This window comes from Xiphophorus hellerii, chromosome 4 (genome assembly GCF_003331165.1).
Source record: "Xiphophorus hellerii strain 12219 chromosome 4, Xiphophorus_hellerii-4.1, whole genome shotgun sequence".
NCBI lineage: Eukaryota > Metazoa > Chordata > Actinopteri > Cyprinodontiformes > Poeciliidae > Xiphophorus > Xiphophorus hellerii.
Window position 1 is genome coordinate 16,148,396 of NC_045675.1, and position 21,576 is coordinate 16,169,971.

Genomic DNA, 21,576 nt, shown 5'->3' on the forward strand with positions numbered 1-21,576 from the left:
TAACAACTCAATAAACTTAATATATTTACTTGGCTAAATGTAATTTTATTACTTGTAACAAATTAACAAAATGTTGTTAAGTTAGATCACCTGTTTTCCCTGATTCTCCAAACTCAAAACTGTTTTTGTTTTTATCACCAAACAGCCAGAATAACGAGAAAGAAATAGAAAAACACAGCTGGTTAATTTTGTAATTAACCTGTTAGTTTTATTTGTATGAAGTAAGAGAGGAATCATTTACCACAACATATGAGGCCCGTTGTAAAACGAGGAAAAAGGAAGAATAAATTTCCACCATAAAACTTGGAAATTTCTGAGTTTGAAAAGTAGGAAATTTGATAGAATCTTTCTCAGATTAATGTCAGAAAGTTTGTAGAAAAAAACAAGGAAATTTCTGAGTTTCAAAATTCTAAATGTTTTGACCTTTCAAACTCAGAACATTTTCAAAATTGAAAAAAATTAGACTTTTGAAAATTTCTGTTTTTCTCTACAAAATGTTTGAGATTAATCAAAAATGTTTTCTATCAAATATTTTACTTTTCAAACTCTGAAATTTCCCTGTTTTTTCTATAGAATTTCTGAGATTATTCTAAGAAACATTTCCAGCAAATTCTTTACTTTTCAAACTCTGAAATTTCCACAAAACAAAATTCTCAAAGATTTCTGTGACTTATCTAAAAGAACTGGAGCTTTTTCTAGCAAATTTTTGACTTTTGACACTCAAATTTCCTTGTTTTTTCTCCAAAATTTCTGAGATTTTGGAGATTTAGGACAAATCCTGCAAATCACATTAGTTCTCGCAGCTAGCTGCGTTCTTCATCGACGCACGAGCCGAGTGATCCACCGCTAAGAGTTGTCAATTTTGCTGGAAAAAATTCCAGCAAATTCTTTACTTTTCTAACTCAGAAATTTGTATGTTTTTTTTTCTTCCAAGATTTCTGCAATTAATCAGGAAATGCTGAGATTTTTATGCAAATGTTTGACTTTTGAAACTCTGAAATTTACTTGTTTTTTCTATTAAATGTCTGAGCTTACTCTAAATATTTTTCCAGCAAATTTTCTACTTTTCAAACTCAGAAATGTCAACGTTTTCTTTTTTTTGTTCAAATCTATTCTTCTATTAGTTTTTTAAAAATCTAGTTTTTCTAGCAAATTTTCCACCTCAACATTTTTTGTCTTTTTTCTATAAAAAAATTCTGAGATTAATCAAAAGAAATTTCTAGCAAATTTTCTGATTTTCAGACCAGAAATTTCTGGCAGTTCTTTTGTGTTTTCTTCTGTCTGCAATGGCCTCAATATCTTGTTATCACTAGATAAATATGTCAAACTTATGTCTTCTTTTTTGTTAATTTTTGATTGTTAGCTTCTGATCGCTGCGTCTTCTCCGCAGATCGATGCCACGCGGCTCACTCCTGTGTGAGCTGGTGAGCCTGCTTCCCAGTGACAGACTGGACTTGTGGTTCCCACGCCAGTCGCAGGAGTCAGACCACTTGAAGCAAAACTAAGAGTCCAACACGATCCAGCCCTCAGATTGAAGAGAGCCAAGCGTCCAGCTCCATCCACCGACTAGTTTCCATCTGCAAATTTCTCCCCACAAAGAAAAACCGAAACCACATATCAGTGTCTGTAAGAAGAAGAAGCGTGTTGCTCCTGAACAATCAGAGACCTACGCAACCTCCGCCAACCGTACGTGGAAGTTGCCTTGTGCCTAAACTGAATTGACGAATGCATTGTAACAGCAATTTTTTTCTGTCTGTCTGGTTTTTTTTTCTATTTATTGAGCTGTCAGGTGTCTGCCGAAAAGGAAGGTTTGGTAAAATCACAGAGAAGCGAGCGGCTTTTCAGTCGAGCTATAGTTTGCTGTGTCACCGTTAAACCAGAGCACTGCCCCCCTGCTGAGACCAGGGGAAAACATTTGAGAAGATTAATTTATTGTCCAGTTTAGACTAATATTTATACCCTGCAACAACAACAAAAAATACTAGCTTTTAGATGCGAACAACAGAATTGTCCAATGTTTTATTTTTGTTAAAGAAGATATATTATTTATATTTATTTGCTTGATTTTGCCTCTGGCCACATGTGAAACCAAAACTACCTAATGTGTGTTTTCTAAAGGTGATTGGCAAACTGTAGTTTCACTGAAAGCTCAGATGTAGTTTTGTTTTTGTTTTCCCTCCGTTTAGACATTAAGAAGCAAACTGGTTAGCATTCCCAGCATATTTAATGTCTTAACAAATAAGAACAGGACTCAGAGACCCATCGTCCCTTTGCCATATAGTGTTAAACAAAAAGCATTTCAATGGTTTTACAGATTCCTGTCAACATTTATCCTCCTGACATTTTCTTCCTATTATTGTTGTTTTTTTTATCGTTGTTACGCCCAGCGAATCAAAATGCTTAATGAGATGTAGTGAAAGAGTAAAAGTTGCAAAAAATGTAACAAAAAGAAAAGAAGAGGACGACGACCATGCTATCTCCTGGCCCGACGAACATATCAGTTTTCTTTTTGTTGATATTTCACTAAACTTCCAGTTATTCAGAGTTATGCTTATCTGTGAGTCCGTCCTTCGTTTCGACTTCCAGCGCTCTCAGCCGTCTAAGTTATTCTCCAGTTCGGATCGAGGTTAGTTTGAACAAACGCGGTCAGCAAGGTTTCCTTTTACACCTCAAAACATTGATCATGTTTTTTGTTTTCCCCATCAGTGTGCATGCTTTACATCTCTCTCTTTTTTTTGTATCTTTGGTCTTAAGACTTGCTTTATATTCCATATATTTCTTTGTATATTATGTGATTTCCTCCATTTGAAGCAAGGCGGCCACGTTCACGACGGGTTTTCATCCAGAATCAACGATTCGCAGCAGGAGTTTACATTCAGTACATTTTTATTATTATGACAAAAACTGTAAAATAATGTGTTTCCTCTGACTGAATGTGGCCTCCTTCTTCTTCCTTCAGTATTTCATGTGGACAGACTGAGGGTGTCACTTCCAGCTCTTATTTCCTTCATTTTGTTTGCTGTTCTTCCTTTGTTTTTTTTTTTTGCTCCTCTGTTTGCCAAGTTAGACTTTGCTGTATTCCCAGATGCTTTCCCTTGTATAATATATGAGAAAAAATAAGAAAATCAAAAGAAAAAAAAAACATTTGGCTTATTTTTCACTGTAGTTAGTCTTTTATACAATAATAATACTGTAAGAATATTTCTTGAATTCTAAATATTACTCTTTCTAGATTTTTGAAAGCAAAGGTTTTGAGTAAAAAGTTTCTTACTTTATTTTACTATGTTAGGTAGTAAAATGTACGGTTATTTACCATAACTTGTCAATTATTACAAGAGATTTACAAGCGGCAGAAGACAGCAGAGCTGCGGCTCGTCGTTCTTTAAAAGGCTTCGATCGAGCTGCAGGTTCCTGAAACAGAGACTTTCGTCTTCCGCTTTGGTCGCCGCTGTTCGCTGATAAAACATTTGATCTTGTGTCAAATAAGAAAAGGTGTCGATCCGCATTAAAAAAAAAAAAAAAAAGACAAAGGAAAAAGGATAAAACAACTGTGGCAGCGGGAATTTGAATTTTCTGTCTTTTACAGCAGGAAAACATGTATATAACATTTATGTTGCAATAAATGTGCCATCTTTTTTTAAACTGGATTGTATGTGCATTCATTTCCCTCTGAGCAAAGAGGTTTTTGTTTTTATTGCCCTCTCAGATTTAACCTTTTTCCCCAACGCAGCAACATTTTCCTGTAAAACAACACAAAGAAAAAAAACAAAGGTCGCCTCGGAAGAAAGAGTCTCGATTATTAGACTTTATTATTGTTTCTGTTTTTGCTTTTGGAGACGTTTCTACAGTGGATTTAGGCCAAATGAGTGTTTTATAGTATGTAACTTCTTTTTACCAGTGGACCATTGTAGTCTGTATGAAAAGTAATATGAATATATATGTTTCTATTTTTAATAAAGTGTGATAGCAGCGTGATGTGCTGTCGTCCTTGAATGCCTCAATGTTTCGCTACAGTGGCAGCGATTCGATATACAATTACATCTCAATGTAGTAAAATATCATTAAAAGATGTATTAAATTCAAAAAGTGAGACAGTGACATATTTGAAGCTTTCATTTCTGCTGATTTTGTAGCATAACACCGAAACAAAAGGATTTATCTGAAGCATCTTGTATTCTTTGCCTCACCAGTCCTCCAGACTCTACGATTAGTTTTTAAATAAAATATAGTATTTCTCCTGTGGATCAACGATCCGGTGACTTTCACCTTCAGGTAAGAAACTTCTGACGTCGTCTTTGGTTCAGGAGCAACTTGCTACCTGCAAAAACACAACGTCAAATATTCTTATCTAGTTTCTGGAGAAAATGTATTAATGTACTTTAAATAAGACTAAATTCACTCACAAGCAGCTATTGGAGCTTTTTTTTTTCTCATTTTGTTATTTTCCTGAACAGTTTTTCATTTATCCATATTTCATTTTCCATTTCTCTTGATAACGAGGGGCGGTGTCTTCAGGCTGCTGGTTGATTAACTTAAGTGGCTAAATGAAATTAGAAATCTGTAAAATGTGCCAACGTTTAATCGATTCAATTATCAGAATAATCAATAACTAAAATAATCACTAGTCGCAGCCTTACCTGGATTTTTACAGAAGCTGAAAATAAAGTTTTAATTCAGAGGTAAATGTTGGAGAAATATAATTTTGTGTGCAATAAATCTAAATGAGTTTCAGCTTTTTTAGTTAATTATTCAAATAAATAAACTTTTTCTGATGTTTTAATGAGAAACACCTGTACTGTTTTCTGTTTATGGCTTTAAATTACATCACACAGCAGCACTGACAGTAAGGCAGCCATTTAAAAAACACCGTTTTTTATACACTGAAAAAAGAAAACAGTTGATTTAACTTTTTAAAAATTAGTTAACTCTTTCGTGCATAAATTATGATCTTTTATGTCAGAATTTGTTTTTCAAAAGTGTTTTTTTTTTAAGGCATAAAAAAATGTGGGTTGAAATTTTTTTTTCTAGGTGATCAGTTGTAATTTTCTCCAAATACAAAGTCGTTATTTGTTAGCACCGTTAGTTTCTAGGGATTACTTTTAGTAGGGACTGGATATTCCAGAGGTGGTTTTTTTTTCGTCTGTCGGCCATATTGGATTTAACAACACTTTTCTTGCACTTGCAGTGGATGGCCAGTAGTTGGCAGTGAATTGTAGGATGCACTAGTGTCCACTTCTGTGTGCATTTGTAACATAAAAATCTAGAAGAAAATGTCTTTTATCTAGCTGTCCACTGCAGTGACCGCTATGCATGAAAGGGTTAATTTGTTACACGTTTATCCAATTAAGTTTTTTTGTTAAACGTAAATAAAGTGAGTTATTTATGCAGTTAAAGAACTTTACATCACCAAGTAAACCAGTAAACATGACATTTTCTTAAGTGACATCGTTACATGTTAAAATGTTGGTATTTATTTTGGTCCATTTTTAAAAAGTTTGGTCTCTTTTCTCTCTTGTTTTTCAGTGTTTCTGTAAGCCAGGCTGCTGCTCTGTTGTCAAAAGTCCCTCCGTGCCACAAACGCTGTGACTCTACATCTGCACGCAGTTTTCTCCACGCAGATCATCAGCGTGGGTCTCAGCCCCGCCGAGGTGAGACGCTCACAGGGGGAGGGAACGCTGACTGCGTAAATCGCAGAGCTGTCATCAGACGAAATTCACGGCAGAGCGTGTGAGAGTGGTGGGCGTACACGTTTTCAGTGGGAGTGGGACCACCATGTTTGAAGGCTGACTTCCTGTCATGGCTGCTGGCGGAGGCAGCCGACAGAAGGTCTTCGGCTCTCATCCTTGAAAGCGGACCAAAGAGCCGGCTGCTCCTCCTGCGCTGACGCTGAGATCATCCAACGTTCAGGAGGCAAAGCTGCACCAAACGAGCCTCACTTTGGTGCAGCTTTTCTCTTTCTGATTCTCCTAGAGGCGCAAATCAAGACGCAAACTCCACGCTGAACTTTTACTTCTGTCTGGTTATGGATAGAAATACGTTAAAGTGAATGACACTTAGTATCTAGATGCAAATTCTTTCCTTGGTTTGTGAGTGGAGTTGCCTGTAGCGACTATTTGTCCAAAACTCAAATCCAAAAATCTGAAAACTTAAAAGATTTCAAAGTGATCAAAGCAAAAGGTGACTTCAACTCAAATAGTTCCAAAAATACCAAAAGTGAAAATTGCAGTTCTTTATTCCACAGTTCAGGTAAAAAAGCCACAGGCTGCTAGTAGAGTTGGGCCATCTGAAACGTGGACCGAGTAAAAGGGGGCGTGTCAGATGAAGTCCCGCTTCGATGCTTGCGTCATCTTGCTGAAAACCACGTGACTGGCAACAAACGACGCCTCGCGTCACCTGGGACACTGACTGCTTCATATGGCGTGTCGGTTTTCAAAATAAAAGCACGATAAGCCGTGCTGCGTCATGGCTTGTTGTAGGTCACTGGGTCGCATCAGAGGAGAATATTCGTCTTCAGTGGCCAAAATAAAAGGAACATTGACCAACATATTGGATGTGTTGATGATGTCACTCATCAAAATGCAATGCTTGTTACTGGTTTTCTCAATCGTTGATTATGGTGTTTTTTTATGACTTTATATTTTTGTGATTCTACAATGAAAATCTCTTTGTTGCTGAAATGTGTTACACAAATAAACTTGATTGTCTGAAATGGAGCCGGCAAGAGGAAAATCAATGACATCTGGGGAGACTTTGAGATGATCATTCACAATAAAATTATCCTTAAATAAAAATAATTAACCCCTCCGCCTCCCAAATTCTCACCTTCTGGAAATTTCCACTATTATTTGTAGTCTGATCAGCAAAGATATATCAGTCTCGCACAGCAGAAACAGATTTAATGCCGTTGCAAGACTAAAATTAGGCATGTAGCTAAATACAAGGGATCAGAGCCGATTAGAAATCTAAGAAAAAGTGAATGCCCCAACAAGCACTGCACTTCCAAGACACTAAATGTCTTTAGTGTCAAATCAGTCTATGACATAAAAGAAAACCCAACAGAACCACTGATGGTCAGCATATACCAGGATTAGATTGGCTACAAATCATTTTAATAACTAAAAAATGTGACAATTAAAGATTATTTAATTGATTCTCCTGTTACTAAACATGAGTTTGATGAAAACTTTGGGACAATATTGCATTTACTAATTTTTGGAAATATGATCCAACTGGGTGACAAGCCTGTTACAGTTTCACCAGCAGATGTCACTAGTGAGTGATGAATGAAGCATCGAGTAATGAACCTTTTTGCAAAGCAAAGGAAAGCTTCATTGCTTCATGAGGCTTCATTTGCCCATCACTAGCTGGTAGATAACTGGTAAAAAACCATATGACCACCTAAAACCTAACTGTGAAACACCCATGTCCCAAACTGAAATTAATTAACTAATTAAGTGAATTACTAGCCAAAATGTAGTTATTCTAAATAACTAAAATTAATCAAAACTTCTAATTATAAATCAACTTGAATATAAGCAAATAGAAATTAACTAAATAATCTAAATTCTAAGATTTTACTGATAATAGAGAAATAGCTCCTACATTGGCCTCCCGTCTTATTCAATTTAAATAAAATTGCTGTCAAACATTTGTGCAGCTTTCGTTCGTGTTGTCATTTTAAAGCTATTAGCAAATGTTTACAGATATCGTATGTTTACAAAATCAAATAAAACATGGTGCCAATCAACTCTGCTATACTTGTGCAGCAAAAAAAAGTTATTTTTAAGAAAAAAAAATATTTCCAGAGATCAACCTGCCTCCATCCCCACTAGATTAACAAAATCAAACTAAATTGATGTAAATTAATTGTTCTATTTTGGTGCTAATGTTTTTGTAGCAAAGTTGTTTGACACCAAATTAGTTTGATTTGGTGTCATTTGGTGCTGGTTGACCTTTGATGACCTCTAGAAACATTTATCAACAGGTTTGAAATGATAAATTAGACCAAAAATACTCGGTGAGATGTTGTGTTTTTGCAGTGTGTTACCACGTAAAAGTAATTTTTCAGCTACGCATATTAGCTTGTTTTTAGGTCAATAATTCTTGAATATTGATTTTTAAAAAAATGCAAGTTCCACTGCCTGATTATTTTACCTTTAACAAGACATTGTTCCTGTGTTATATAATATTCTGCTCGTAAGATTTTGTGTTTTTACAGTGTGTCAGTTCCTCCGTTGTGTTTCAGAAATTATCTTGTGTCTTTGGGATAATTATAAAAACTTTTCACCAGTTTATTCTACTTCTTCTTTTTCTTTTTTAAATCAGAGAGGTTTATACCTTCTCTTGTACTTTATGAAATCTTCAGTGAACATCTGAGCGTGATGCTCCCTCTACTGCCCCCTGCAGGCTGTCGCCAGGCTAGCATTTAATACTGGAACTCACGGGAGAAATGGGCTGAAAAGTAAATCCCAGTTAGTGGTGGAGAAATTACTCAAACCATGTATGTAAGTAAAATTTACAAATAAACAGATGGTCTCTAATGGTGTAGAAGTGTCAAACTCAAGGCCCGTGGGCCAAATCCGGCCCGCCACAGCTTTGTATGTGGCCCTCTAGATTCTAGACTAAACACTAAATGTGCTTAAATATCATGTTGTCAGTCAAATCAGTATTCGTTTGCTGCCAAATTATATCAATCAGTCCCTCCAGTTCCTTGAGAATTCACGCAAAATCAACAAATCCCCACACTTTTCTTCACTAATATTTGGGAGTTTATTGCAGATATTCCTCAAAAACAGCTGCCTCAGCCTTAACTGATATCATAAATAAGCTCAAATATTGCAAATATTTCCAAATTAGTACCACAAACACAAAAAAGTAAAACACAAAAAGTAACACAAAATCCTGGAGGGACTGAAATATGTTCAGTAATATTTAATTTTAAGAATTTGCTGATATCTTAACGGTTTGTGCACAGGTTTTATCAATACATTCTGGCACATCCGGCCCTTTAAGAGCTTGATTTGGCCCAAAACGAAAATGAGTTTGACACCCCTGGAATATGTTCTAGATATTCCTGGTCTAGAATATCATTAAGTGAGCCCATATGTGTATATTTTATTTAATAAATAAAGATTGTTGTGCCGTTTTAAGGAACAATGCTCCAGATAATGAACATTTTATTGTGTTTAGCTTTGTCACAGAGACTATTAGAAGAGTTAAATCAAAATAAAAAACAGGAACGATTATGCTTTTTAGTGTTTTTACATTTTTATTTAGCACAAAGCAAAGCCAAAGTTTTATTCTAACTGCAGTAAACACATTCAAGTATAAGTTATCTGCCTGAAAAAAGAGACGTAAACAGAGGAACAGGCACTGATCATTTCCCCTCAGTTTGTCATGAACACCACAGCTAAATAATCTGTTATAATATAATCGACCTTGTAATGCATCAGTTGTGAACAATGTTTAATTTTCTGACGTCATTTTGAAAGCAAGGTAATTTTTTGAACCGGTTAACTCGACTAAAATCGTTGATTGTTTTCTGTAATTTAGTGTTTTTATGACGTAAGCAGCTTAAACAGCCTTGTTGCTGAAATGTGATATAAAAGTAAACATGGCAGATTAATTACTTTCAAACTAATGAATGAAAAAAGTGCATTTGTGACATGAATGTAACGCAACACATTACAGAAATGTAGTGGAGTAAAGTCAAAAATACTCACGATTAAATCCACTTGAGTACAGAAACATGAAATATGTATTTATTTCAGTAATAAATGGATTCAGGAAAGCTTTGTGTCACAACCGGGTCCCATACTGATGCTGAGCGTTTTGCACAACTTCAACTGACTTCCTTAAAACCACTTTAAAATCAATATTGGCCGAATTTTATCAAATTGATCTGATATATTCAGCTCATGTGAGTTCAGTGAAAAGAAACTAGTATTGAACATCTGCAGCAGCTGAATTAACGAGGCTAGACTTCTCCTCACTCTGTAATCAGAACCGGACCGGGCGACGCACTGAGCATGCTCAGAAAGCCCAGCTGTGGCGCCTCAGCGCAGAACAGAGATCCTATTGTGTCCCGCTGCTGCAAACCCAGAGGTTAGGAGGAGTAAATACTGTGGAGCTGCACCGACTGCAGACACAAATATAAACAACAACACAAGGAAAAGAGCCAGCTGGGCTGCAGATCTTTACTACAGGACTAAAAGAATGAAGAGACAACTTAAAATGATCAGCTTCTCTGATTGACATACATTGAGTAAAATGAACATTGTTCTTTTATTCTATAAACTTCTGACAACATGGCTCTGAAATTACAAGCAACATTTTTTTATTTATTTACAGAAAATGAGAAATGGCTGAAATAACAAAAAACATGCAGAGCTTTCAGACCTCAAATAATATAAAGAAAAAAAGTTCATATTCATTTAGAAACAACAATACTAATGTTTTAACTCAGGAAGAGTTCAGACATCAGTATTTGGTGGAGCAACCAGGAGGTTTTCAATGGGCTTCAGAGACGTGAATTTTCTTGCTCATGAATAAAAAGTCCAGAATGAAACAAATTGAGATTTATGTTTTATATCTGTGAGAAATAAAATTACTGCATGTTCCCTTTTTACACGTCTCTCCAAAATAAGCTCTGAAGTTTTGGTTGATTTATTCCTCACGTCACAATCCTTGATTTTTAACTTTTTTGCCTGATTCGAGGTCAAATGTATGGAGGAACAAAACGGACATAATCAAAAGTCAAAAATGTTGATTATATCAGTTTTGGTCCTCCATACAAAAGTTTCTCTTCATGAAATCAAAAATTACTTTTTACTACTTTGGGTTTTTTTTACTCAAATTTCCCTTTTTGCTTTTCATTTCTATTTTGCTTCAGAAAACCTTATGATTGGATCAAATCTCATCCGGATTCACGTTTTTCTGTCTTCATCTACAGTAACAGGCATTTTAATGAGTGTTTACCATTCAAATTATGAATCAATCCGTTTTATTGAGTGGATTGATTAAAAAGCAAAATATATCATTCTGGTTTTATACATAGTTGTTTCATAATTTTATTAACACTTGAAATGTAAACAAAAGTCAGAGAATTTCACTATTATGAAGTTTTATAGTTTTGAGTGACGGTATAAACATTTAATGGTTTAATACAAATATGATGCAGGTTTATGATGTATGTGTTTTCCATTATTAATACAAAAAGTTTCATAGCGCTCAGTTTATTTTGGTAAATAATACATAATAGGTGTAAGTTAGATCATTTCTGCAAGCAGCATATTAAATATTGGATGTTAAATGCAATTTTATCTATAATCCTGAGATGTAAACATAAAAATCTAACTTTGGGGAGAGGAAAATCTATATTTATCTCATTTAATTAAAAAGTTATGAAAAACTCAGATATTAATCAGAATGAATTAAATACATAATGTAGATGGGGATAAATCCAGACCCATTCAGTGAAATACATTATTATTGAAAAGTTATTTATATCAGTAACTGAATTCACTAATTAGACCACATTAATAAGATTAATTACACACACACAGATGTTTTCAAGCCTTTCTTTCTATTAATGATGATGATTTTCTTCTTACAGTTAATAAAAACATAACATTTAAGATTAAAATATTACATCGGACTAATAAATCAAATGTTTTTAACCCAGAAATGAAGCTGTAGTGAAAACTAAGATTCATGCCTGACTAAATGTAGTTGTAATATAATCCTAATCTCTCTTCTTCTTCTGCCCACTAGATGACGCTGTAGGTTTTTAAAGACATGCATTAATAAATTACATTTATGCAAAGTGATAATAAGTAATTAGGAGTTTTATGCGATCACAATTTTGTGTAATCCCCATAAAATAGTTAATAAACATATATATTTAGAAAGCAATTCATATTCAAACAAGAGGAAAAAGTTTCAGTTTTTACCAAATTATGTTTTAACGAGATTTATAAAGTAAACATATGTTACATGTTACTATTTAATAAAAAATACTAATGAAACTTGCATGTAGATGTTATTTTTAGATGAAAACAGTACTGTTAGATGTTATTTTAAATGAATTACATTTATTTTTTGTCTGATTTTTGTCCATTATCCAGCCGCTAGTGAATTGTTCTGGTTTCGGGGCGTGTGAAAAGTTGACCCGGTCCAAACTGAGCCACCCTCACTTCCTGCAGGTCTTTCCAGGTCCGTGGCGTGGAAACCTGTTCCAGGACCCGCCGCGGTGTGCCTGAGCGGGTGGGCGGGTTTTCTCCGCTCCTCTCTGGGGGCGGAGCGGCCGACTCCTCCCGGAGGGTCGGACGGACGGGCGGGTCGTCCTTCTCCCTCACACTCAGCAGACTTACCGGAGCAAATAAGTTTGCAAAGTGCGACAAGAGTTTCTTCCTTAGAGGGAAAACTCCGGACAAACGCTTCTAACCTGCGGAAAGGGGGAACCGGACAGAGACTCGACCCTGGTGAGTAGCAGCGACGCAACAAGAGGGACAGAAAATTAACTTTTAACTCGAAATATGACAGATTATTAACCTGCTGCAGGCTGGAGAAAAGTGATGAAGCGGAACTTTCTCCACCTGTTGCTCCGAGCATCTAAACTCCTCCAAACCAGTCCAATGTTTCCCCACTGAAACCAGTAGCCTCCAGCGAGACTCCCAGTTAAACAAGCCTCGGGTCTGTAGCCATTGTGCTGGGATTTCACCAGTGTTTACTGTTGCTGCTGTACCCACACAACCTGACGCTCTGATTCTCGTTACGTAACTTTTCCGTATTTTCCCACAGTGTAAATCTTGGAGTTGCTTCACTTTTTTCTCCCTCCGCACTGATCCGCGGTGACCTTCAGGGCGAAAACCACTTTGGGTTTCGGAAGATACTAGAGCAGCATGGAGTGTAAAATGTTGAGTATCCTGTTTGGTGTGTTCTGTTTCCTTGTTGGGTTTTGGTCAAGATGACTTTTTCTCTTTCATTTCATCACTTTAAGGAGGTTGGATTATCATTTTGTCTCCACGATGGTGCAAAGGTGAAACCGGTCAACAACAAAAGCGTGAATAAATTTAAGTTAAAGTATTTGCAGACACACCAGGGCCTGCAGAGGTTGTCATGCACTTTCCATGTACTGCAACTTTAATATAGAGCAACAAAACGTAGAGCAGAACTCTGAGGTGGAAGGAAAATTATTGTTCAGTTTTCAAACTTAGTTATTTTAACAAAACCCAAAAGGCTTGCCAGTATTCAATGCAGCTTCAAGTCGTTTGGAAAAGTTTCTTGAGATTGAAAATTTGTGGACTTCAATTTTCAAACCTTAAAAGGCAACTGGATTAAGGCCTGGACTTTGACTAGACCATTCTGGACTTGATTCTAGCCATCTCAGTGTAGCTCTGGTTAGATGTTTGTTTAGGTCTGATTGCAATAATCTATACAACTGGGTATTTTTGCGCTGAAATATAAAACACACGAAGAGACTCTGAACATTATGTTTGCCACTGGGTTAATGAGAGGAGCCTGGTTTACGCTTTTAAAAAGCAATGTTTGGTTTTTTTAAAGGTTTTTCTGTCACTAGTGGTCACCAGAGTGACGTTTCTTCATCCATCTTCTCCAAATTAAACAAAATTGGTGTCAAACATTTGTGCTGCGTTTCTATTAGTCCCGTTATAATTTTTAAGATTTTAGAAATAAAGTTTCCAGAGATCAACCAGAACCCCGACCTCGTCCACATGAACAAAGTCAGATGGTATTAAGATAAATTAAATTCTGCTGCTGCTGCACAGTTGACTGACACCACATGTGTTTAATTTAGTAAATGTGGGGGGAGTTGTTGACCTTTGATGACCTCTGGAAACATTTGTTAATGTCTATAAAATAATAGTGGCAGAAACTAAAAGTGTTTGAGATGAATTTCACTTAATTTGGAGAAGGTTCAACTTTCACCGTCAGAATCTCGACTTCGTGGAGCGTTGTCGTAGTTTTTCCTGCTATAATCACAGAACATTTTACTCCTAAAGCACAATTTTCTCTTTCCATTCTCAACATAATTAGCTTCCATTTCCACTGCACAATACTGCCACCACCGTGCTTCACACTGAGGTCGGTGTCTCAGGACAGAGTGCAGTTTTAGTTTTCTCCTTCATAAGTTCAACTCTCACCTTCGCAATATAACAACATATTTAATGAAAAGACACAAAAATGACATTATTTACTAACAGACGGGCAGAATACACAAATATTCACTCAAGAGTAGCAGTACTTCAACTTATTTTTACTGTAGTGAAAGTACAAAGTAGAAGAAGAAATTACTCAAGAGTAAATAAGTATTTTGTAAAAAGGCTGATCAAAACATCAGTTATTTAATATTTAAAAATTACATCATCAGACAGAACAAAATATATAGAAATGTTGGTATTTTAAAGATCAAAATGAAAATAGTTAATATAGATATTAACAAAATAACAAAATCAAGCAAAAGAAAAATTTTTCCAAATCAATGTATTTTAATCTAGATCTTATGAAACTAACAAATGCCACAGTTTTGTGTTTAGTGACTTATTTTTTTATTATTTTCGGTTAAAATGAACTTGTTCTTCATTCAGTGAGGTTACTCTCAGTGGGTCCAGTACCCAGAAATATTACTCAAGTAAAAGTAGTGAAACTTCATAATTAAATTACTCAAGTAAACACAAAAAAGAACATGTGAGTAAAAATACTCCTAAATGTGTAGATGTATATACAGTACAGACCAAAAGTTTGGACACACCTTTCTAATTCAATGGGTTTTCTTTATTTTCATGACTATTTATAAGGCAAGAAATCCCACTTATTAACCTGACAGGGCACACCTATGAAGTGAAAACCATTTCAGGTGACTACCTCTTGAAGCTCATCAAGAAAATGCAGAGTGTGTGCAAAGCAGTAATCACAGCAAAAGGTTGCTACTTTGAAGAAACTAGAATATAAGGGGTATTTTCAGTTGTTTTACACTTTTTTGTTTAGTGCATATTTCCACATGTGTTATTCATAGTTTTGATGCCTTCAGTGTGAATCTACAATGTCAATAGTCATGAAAATAAAGGAAACTCATTGAATTAAAAGGTGTGTCCAAACTTTTGGTCTGTACTGTATGTGTGTGTGTGTGTATATATATATATATATATATATATATATATATATATATATATATGTTTCACAGAAAGTTCCTCAGTTCCTGTATCTGAGTTGGTGCACAGGATTTTATTAAAGGGTATTTGAGTAAAGGGACCAAAATACATATTCATGTCAAGGTTATTTACTTCACATAAAATCCTCATAAAACCATTTTGTGGTTTTTATGTGTCAAAATGTGGAAAGTTCAGGTTATGGCTACTTTTGCAGAGTGCAGCCCTGAGGTCAGTGAAGGCAGCACCGCCATGACTCAGAGATGTTTCTTCTTCTGGTGGAAGAGTAAGTGTGGTGGTTCACATTTAGCTGAACCTTTGAGTATCAAGCAGCGTTACAGCAAACATGAAAGGCTCCTTTGTGTCGCCTTAATCTGTCCTTCACTGCTGTGCTGTTCAGGACACCTTTTTCTCCTCGTTCCTGTTTTTCCTAAAGTGTTTGACGCAGACATTTTGCAACTAAGCGAAGCAAGAGTCACTCACTGACTTATGGAGATGTAATGAAAATGAATCTTGGTTGTGTTGTGTGGTTTATGACTGCTAACGGAAGAAAATTTACAGCTTTATGAGCTGAATGTCAGCCTGGAATGAAAAACATGAAGCGGTCTTATTTTCAGAGGGTGTGCCTCTTATAAAGGAATCTATCTCACGAAGCAGCAGGGTTGTGGTGTTCTTCCAGCTTCCGGCTTCACATTCAACATCTTTCTCTTTGGAAGCGCTCTGCCAGATAACATGACTGTGCTGAAATGATTTGGTTGATGGAGGAGGCTTGGAATATGTGGACTCATTCAACATTTGATTAAACAAAACAACTCATGTCCATTTATATTACTGCGAAAAAACAAACTAAGGATTTCCAGTCAAGTTTCTAGTACAAATATATTACTAAGGTTGGACAATAAATCAATAACAATATATCAATAACAATATATCAGTAACTCTGGATCAGAGTTCAGTAACTCTGATCCAGAACTGCACTGCATTATGGGGGATATAAGCAGAGGAAAGACTTTATTTCACAAAAACACAAAATCTTACAAAGTATTTTTGGTCTAGTTTCTGGTACAAATATCTTAGTACACTTTAATAAGACAAAACTAACTTACAAGTAACTTTTAAGCAAGAAATAAAAGCTTGTTTTATGCCAATAATTTCTTAATATTGATAAAAAAAGATTAGCTACAAGTAAATCGCCTTTTCATCAATATTGAGGAATTATTGACTTTAACAAGCTTTCATTTCTTGCTGAAAAGTTACTTATAAGTTAGTTTTCTCTTATTTAAAGTATACTAAGGTATTTGTACTAACAACTAGACCAAAAATACTCTGTAATCTTTGTGTTTTTGCAGGCACTCAATGTCCCACGGCCATCTAAGAAAAGTTGGTGGAATCAACTAACTCACTCGCTCTTTGGTTACCTAGCAACTCACTTACTCTTTGGTTGCCTAGCAACACCCTGTTGAGTTACTTGGCAGCAGCAGTTGAAAGTTTCATCACTGTGCCTCATAGCTGCTTAAAAATAAAAAAAAACCCAACATCGTGGAGTGAAAACAGAAAATCTCACGCCACCAGTTTGGCACCATCTAAGATATTTTAAGCAAAAAAACTAATCAATAATTATCGATATTAAACGGTTTTATCATGATATATTTTTTCAGCCATATTGTCCATATTGAAATAAGACAAAACCAGCTTAAAATTAACTTTCCTGCAGGATATAGAAGCTTGTTTTAACTAAGTAATTCTTTAATTTTTATAGGAATGCTAGTGGAAATGGTATGATTGAAGGAGTTGAGTAATTATCAACTTAAAACAAACTCTTACATCTTCCTTGAAAGTTACTTGTAAGTCAAATTAGTTTTATTTAAAGTGTATAAAGACATTTATACTAGAAACTAGACCAACAATACTTGGTAGGGTTTTGTGTTTTTGCAGTGTTTTCAGCTCAGATTGGTATTTAGAGCACATTTTGTCCAGCCATCCTCCTCCTCCATAAGCACTGCTTCTTGTAAGCACCGCATCACCTCCGAGTTGTTTTGTCCTGACTTATCTCCCGCTGATGCTCCATATCCTGCCTTGGCCTTTGTTTAAGGCCTTATCAGCGTCCTTCCTCTGGGCTCATCTCGTTCCGTCCTCGCATTGTAACATCAGGTAGAGCAGGCCGCTGACAGCAAGGCAAACAGGAATCTGCTCAAACCCCATTGTCTGCTGAAACACACGGTGCCTCTAATGGTTTCCCAGGAAAAGTAAGCTTGAGCTTCTTACTTTGATATTTGTAAACAGTAGTATATTTGTTGCCAGCTGAGCTGCTTTTTTCTCCACCATCTGACTGCAGATTTGTCAGAAAACAAGTGTTAATTATGAATTTTGAGCTGAATAACTTCCTGCTGGGGTTTTTTGTTTCCTTGTACCTCTATTTTACTTTCTGCTTTGGCTCTCTAACGTGTGTAAAATGGACGTTTGTGGTGCAGTGGGGAGAATAGTCGTTTTACTGTCCAAAAGTTGTGAGTTGGATTCCGGCTTGAAAGACTTGAAAACTGGGATTATGATGAATCATTTCAAAATGTTTCCGCCTGTAATGTCACATTTTGACCTGAAAAACAAGTTTGTGGAAAACAAAGAAAAAGTTGCAGTTTGCACGCCCTTAAAATGATGCTTTGTTTTATTTAATTTCCGCATAGTGTCTTTAAGAAAGGCACCTTTAAAAATTATAGTAGATCTGATCAACGGTAAAGAAGGTGCAGAGTTTTCCTGACGTCTGTCTCTTTGCGTTTTTTGGTTGACACCACAGTTTGCAGAGAATTAGATAATCATTCACAAATGCATGAGTCAGAAAAAAGGTGAAAAATACACAACAATAATCATCCATATTTAGCAGGAAGCAATGAAATCCTGACTTCAGTAACTGAGATTCAACTTTCTTTGGTGAAAGTTGATCAGCATCACATCCACTTCTTGCATTTTCAATAATTTCCTTGAAAAAGTTATCCAAATCTATCAGATTGTGAGAAAATGTTTTGTCCACAACCCTCTTCAGGTGATTCTACACATTTTCTGTCAGACTTGGAGATCTGGACTCTCCAGTTCAAAACTGTAATTTTCCATTCTTTTGTTCATTTTGAGCTGTGCTTGGACTCCCTGAGATCCAGATTAACTAAAATAAAATAAACTTTTTCATCAACAGTAAAGAATTATTGACTTAAAACAAGCTTCTATATCTTGCTGAAAACTTATGTATAAGTTAATTTTGTCTTATTTCAAGTGTACTATGATATTTGCGCTACAAACTAGAGCAAAATTGCTTGGTACTGTTGTTGAACAGACATTGGAGATAAACGGTAAAAATAACAATCCTGTTAATACGGACAGTTTTAGGCGTTCTTAAACATCAGGATTATTATTATTATTATGGATTTTATTGTGACAACATTGAATTAAAATCTTACCATAAGAAATGTATCACGATAAACGATACGATAAATTCCCGTCCCTAATTTGAGGGTGTGATCTGAAGAAGACAAAATGCTGAAACTAAATCAGGTGCTTCATCAAAGTCAGACAAAGATTTAGAAACTTTTGAAATGGTTTCATATAGTCTCAGAAACATTTCAACAGGGGTGTGTACACAAACGCCTTTAAACGGTGTAGAAATGTGAGCTTATTCTCTAACATACCTGACTCATGTTTAAGTATTATTTCTCAGACACGGATCAGTTTTTATTATAACACACCTGCACAGGCAGGTGTGTTATAATAATTGTTGTCTGTAATTGACCGGCGTCACGTTTTGAGTCACGTCTTCGGGATGGTTGTGGGTTCAGAGAGGTTTGCCTGCAACAGAGAGAGATTTTTATCTCCTGAATCATTTAACCAAAGCACTTTAACTGGAAAGTCTCACCAAAAACATCTCCTTGAAGATGAAAAACAGACATCTAAGAATGCAAAACAATGCAAGAGAATGAAAGTGGAAGAGATAAAGCGTTTGAATTATGCAGACTGATCTCTGACTAATCCAGTCGGTCTGATTCTTTGCTCTCATAGGTGGGGCACCTGATCCAGGGAGAGGGATTTATTTTCCTTCTACATTCCTGATGGAGTCCTACAGAGCGACTAGCAGCGGGTCGCAGCGCGGATACACGCAGCCATCCCGTATTTCCAGGCCCAGTAGTAATGGAGCCGGCTCTTATGGCCTCAGCATTCGTGTCCAGGGTATAGATGGACATCCCTATGTGGTGCTGAACAACCAGGACAGGGGTCACCACCCTGACGGCAACGGCTACCCAGACACAGAAGGCTCTTTTATTGAGAACTTCCAGGAGTATGATTTCAGAGGGGATAAGAAAGCTGGATCCAGCGACCCCTTCATGGAGTACAGGACACAGAAGATGAGGCATTTCTCCGGGCCTCAGAATGGGCTTCCTGAATCTCAGGCAAAGAAACCTTCCACACTTCTGAACTTTCAGAGGCACCCCGAGCTCCTGCAGCCGTACGATCCCCGGTCCAACTCCCTAAACCTCGAAGGCTTCCACAGCCTCCCGTCCAGGCCTGCGCCACAAGCCGACACCAGGATAGAATACCAGAACCCCTACCCCAAATCTGAAGTACGAGTTCCCTCCCGTTTCAGGTCCTCAAGCCTTGATCGTCACCTAGATCGCACACAGGAGGAGAACAGGCAGCCTCCTCAAACGGACCTCAACACCCCCCAAACGAAGTCTCCGTCATTACCTTCAGCCCAGGTGCCTCAGCCTCAAAGCAGAGCGCCGACCCAGCCAGCACAGCCGGCCCAGCCTCAGATTAAACCGTACCTCACCAGTCTGAATCCATCTCAGCCCAAACCGACCTCTAAAACTCCCCCAGTACCGGCAGCGCAGCCTCAGCCTTCTCCGGTGTCAAGTCCATCAAGCGACCAGAGGAAAGCGTCTCCTACTTCCACTCGCAGTGCCAGCTCCAGTCTGGAGCGCACCCACCACGACCCCGACGTCCTTCCCCTACTCCGGACCGACTCCGGCGAGCCCGCTCAGTCCTCCTCCCGGTCCTGCCACTCCTCCTTATCGTCCACCAGTAAGTCTCTGATAGACGAACAGATGGAGGCTCTTTACACGGACGCCATAAACCGCCACGAGAATCGCCGTTACATCCCCTTCCAGCCCGGTTCAGGCAGAGACATAGACACAGGGTCCATCCCTGGCGTTGATGAGCTAATTGAGAAGTTTGATGGCAAGGATGACGGCCTTCAGCGGAGGGGCAGGGCGGGGCGCAGAAACAGGATCAACCCGGAGGACAGGAAGCGATCGCGCAGCGTGGACAGCGCCTTTGGGTCAAGGTCTGACTCTAGCTTCATGGACGAGTTTGGTCAATCTCTAGGCACGTCAAAGGAGCGCGTCCTACGGCCATCGCAGCTGCGGCTGCAGAGGACGGCCAGCGGTCAGGACCCCGGGTCTACGGCTGTAGACGGGCCTTCATCCCGGGCCATTAGTGCGCCAGGATCACCCCAGAGCTCCATCTCCAAATACACTAGCTCCCTCCGGGGTTACACAAAGCTGCAGTCACGCCCCGCCATACCGTCCTTCAAGAGCAGTGAAGAAACTCCTTCTTCTGTCGGAAAAGTCTCAACAACGTCCCTGTCCAAACTCCCGCCCACCGCTGACAGTAAGACCAGCACCGGGGCAGACGTCCAGGTGAAACTCCACAACCCTACATATAACGGCGTATTAGGATGAGAAAATTTAATTCTAAATTTCTGCCAAAAAATCTCAGAAATTTTCTACAAAAGAACTCAGAAAATTCTGAGTTTGAAAAGTTGAAAATTTGCTAAAAAATCTCAGATTTTCTAGAAAAAGATGGGACATTTTTGAGTTTCAAGTAAAATATTTTCGAGTTTCCAAACTCAGAAAATTCCCAAAAGTCAAAATATGTTGACTTTTGAAACTTACAAATTTCAAAGTTTGATTTGCAAAATGTCGAAGATTAATCTCAATATTTCAGATTTTTTTTCTAGCAAATTTTCAACTTTTCAAACTTATAAATTTCCACGTTTCTACTTGAGATTATTTGGTGAAATTTGGTAAAAATGTACTCATCCCTTCCTGCAATGGCCCTAATACGCTGCTGTTGTAATAACACACATATGGTTTAACTTATTGAACTCTGACCTTGTGGGTTTTATTAAGCTGCTCTTGTCTTTCCCTCCACATCCAGGCCACGCCAGATCTCCTGAAAGGTCAGCAGGAGCTTTCACAACAAACACACGAGGAGACGGCCAAACAGATTTTGTTCAGCTACCTCAAAGAAGGGTGAGCTTACTAGACTTTTATTTAACTTTAAACATTTATGTTCAAAAAAAGTCACCTGGTTTAACCAACATATTTTGAATGACTGGTAAATAGTTATGGTGTGAATGTGCTAATTT

The 21,576-nt window shown here is 37.3% G+C and overlaps 2 protein-coding genes across 12 annotated transcripts in view; both read left to right on the top strand.

The window, feature by feature from the left end:
* Nucleotides 1-3,975, top strand: part of tcf12 (transcription factor 12) — an 83,440-nt gene extending 79,465 nt beyond the window's left edge. For all 11 annotated transcript variants that reach the window (XM_032560606.1, XM_032560603.1, XM_032560607.1 and 8 more), the window contains one exon: nucleotides 1,391-3,975. The gene's annotated coding sequence lies outside the window, so the exon portion shown is untranslated. The remainder of the gene's footprint in view (nucleotides 1-1,390) is intronic.
* Nucleotides 3,976-12,337: 8,362 nt separating this feature from the next.
* The window catches only part of cgnl1 (cingulin-like 1), a 44,942-nt gene continuing 35,703 nt past the window's right edge, over nucleotides 12,338-21,576 (top strand). Inside the window, exons 1-3 of the mRNA XM_032560417.1 lie at nucleotides 12,338-12,482; nucleotides 19,209-20,845; nucleotides 21,366-21,460. Of these exons, the coding sequence (XP_032416308.1) occupies nucleotides 19,259-20,845; nucleotides 21,366-21,460 (1,682 nt within the window). The 5' untranslated portion in view covers nucleotides 12,338-12,482; nucleotides 19,209-19,258. The remainder of the gene's footprint in view (nucleotides 12,483-19,208; nucleotides 20,846-21,365; nucleotides 21,461-21,576) is intronic.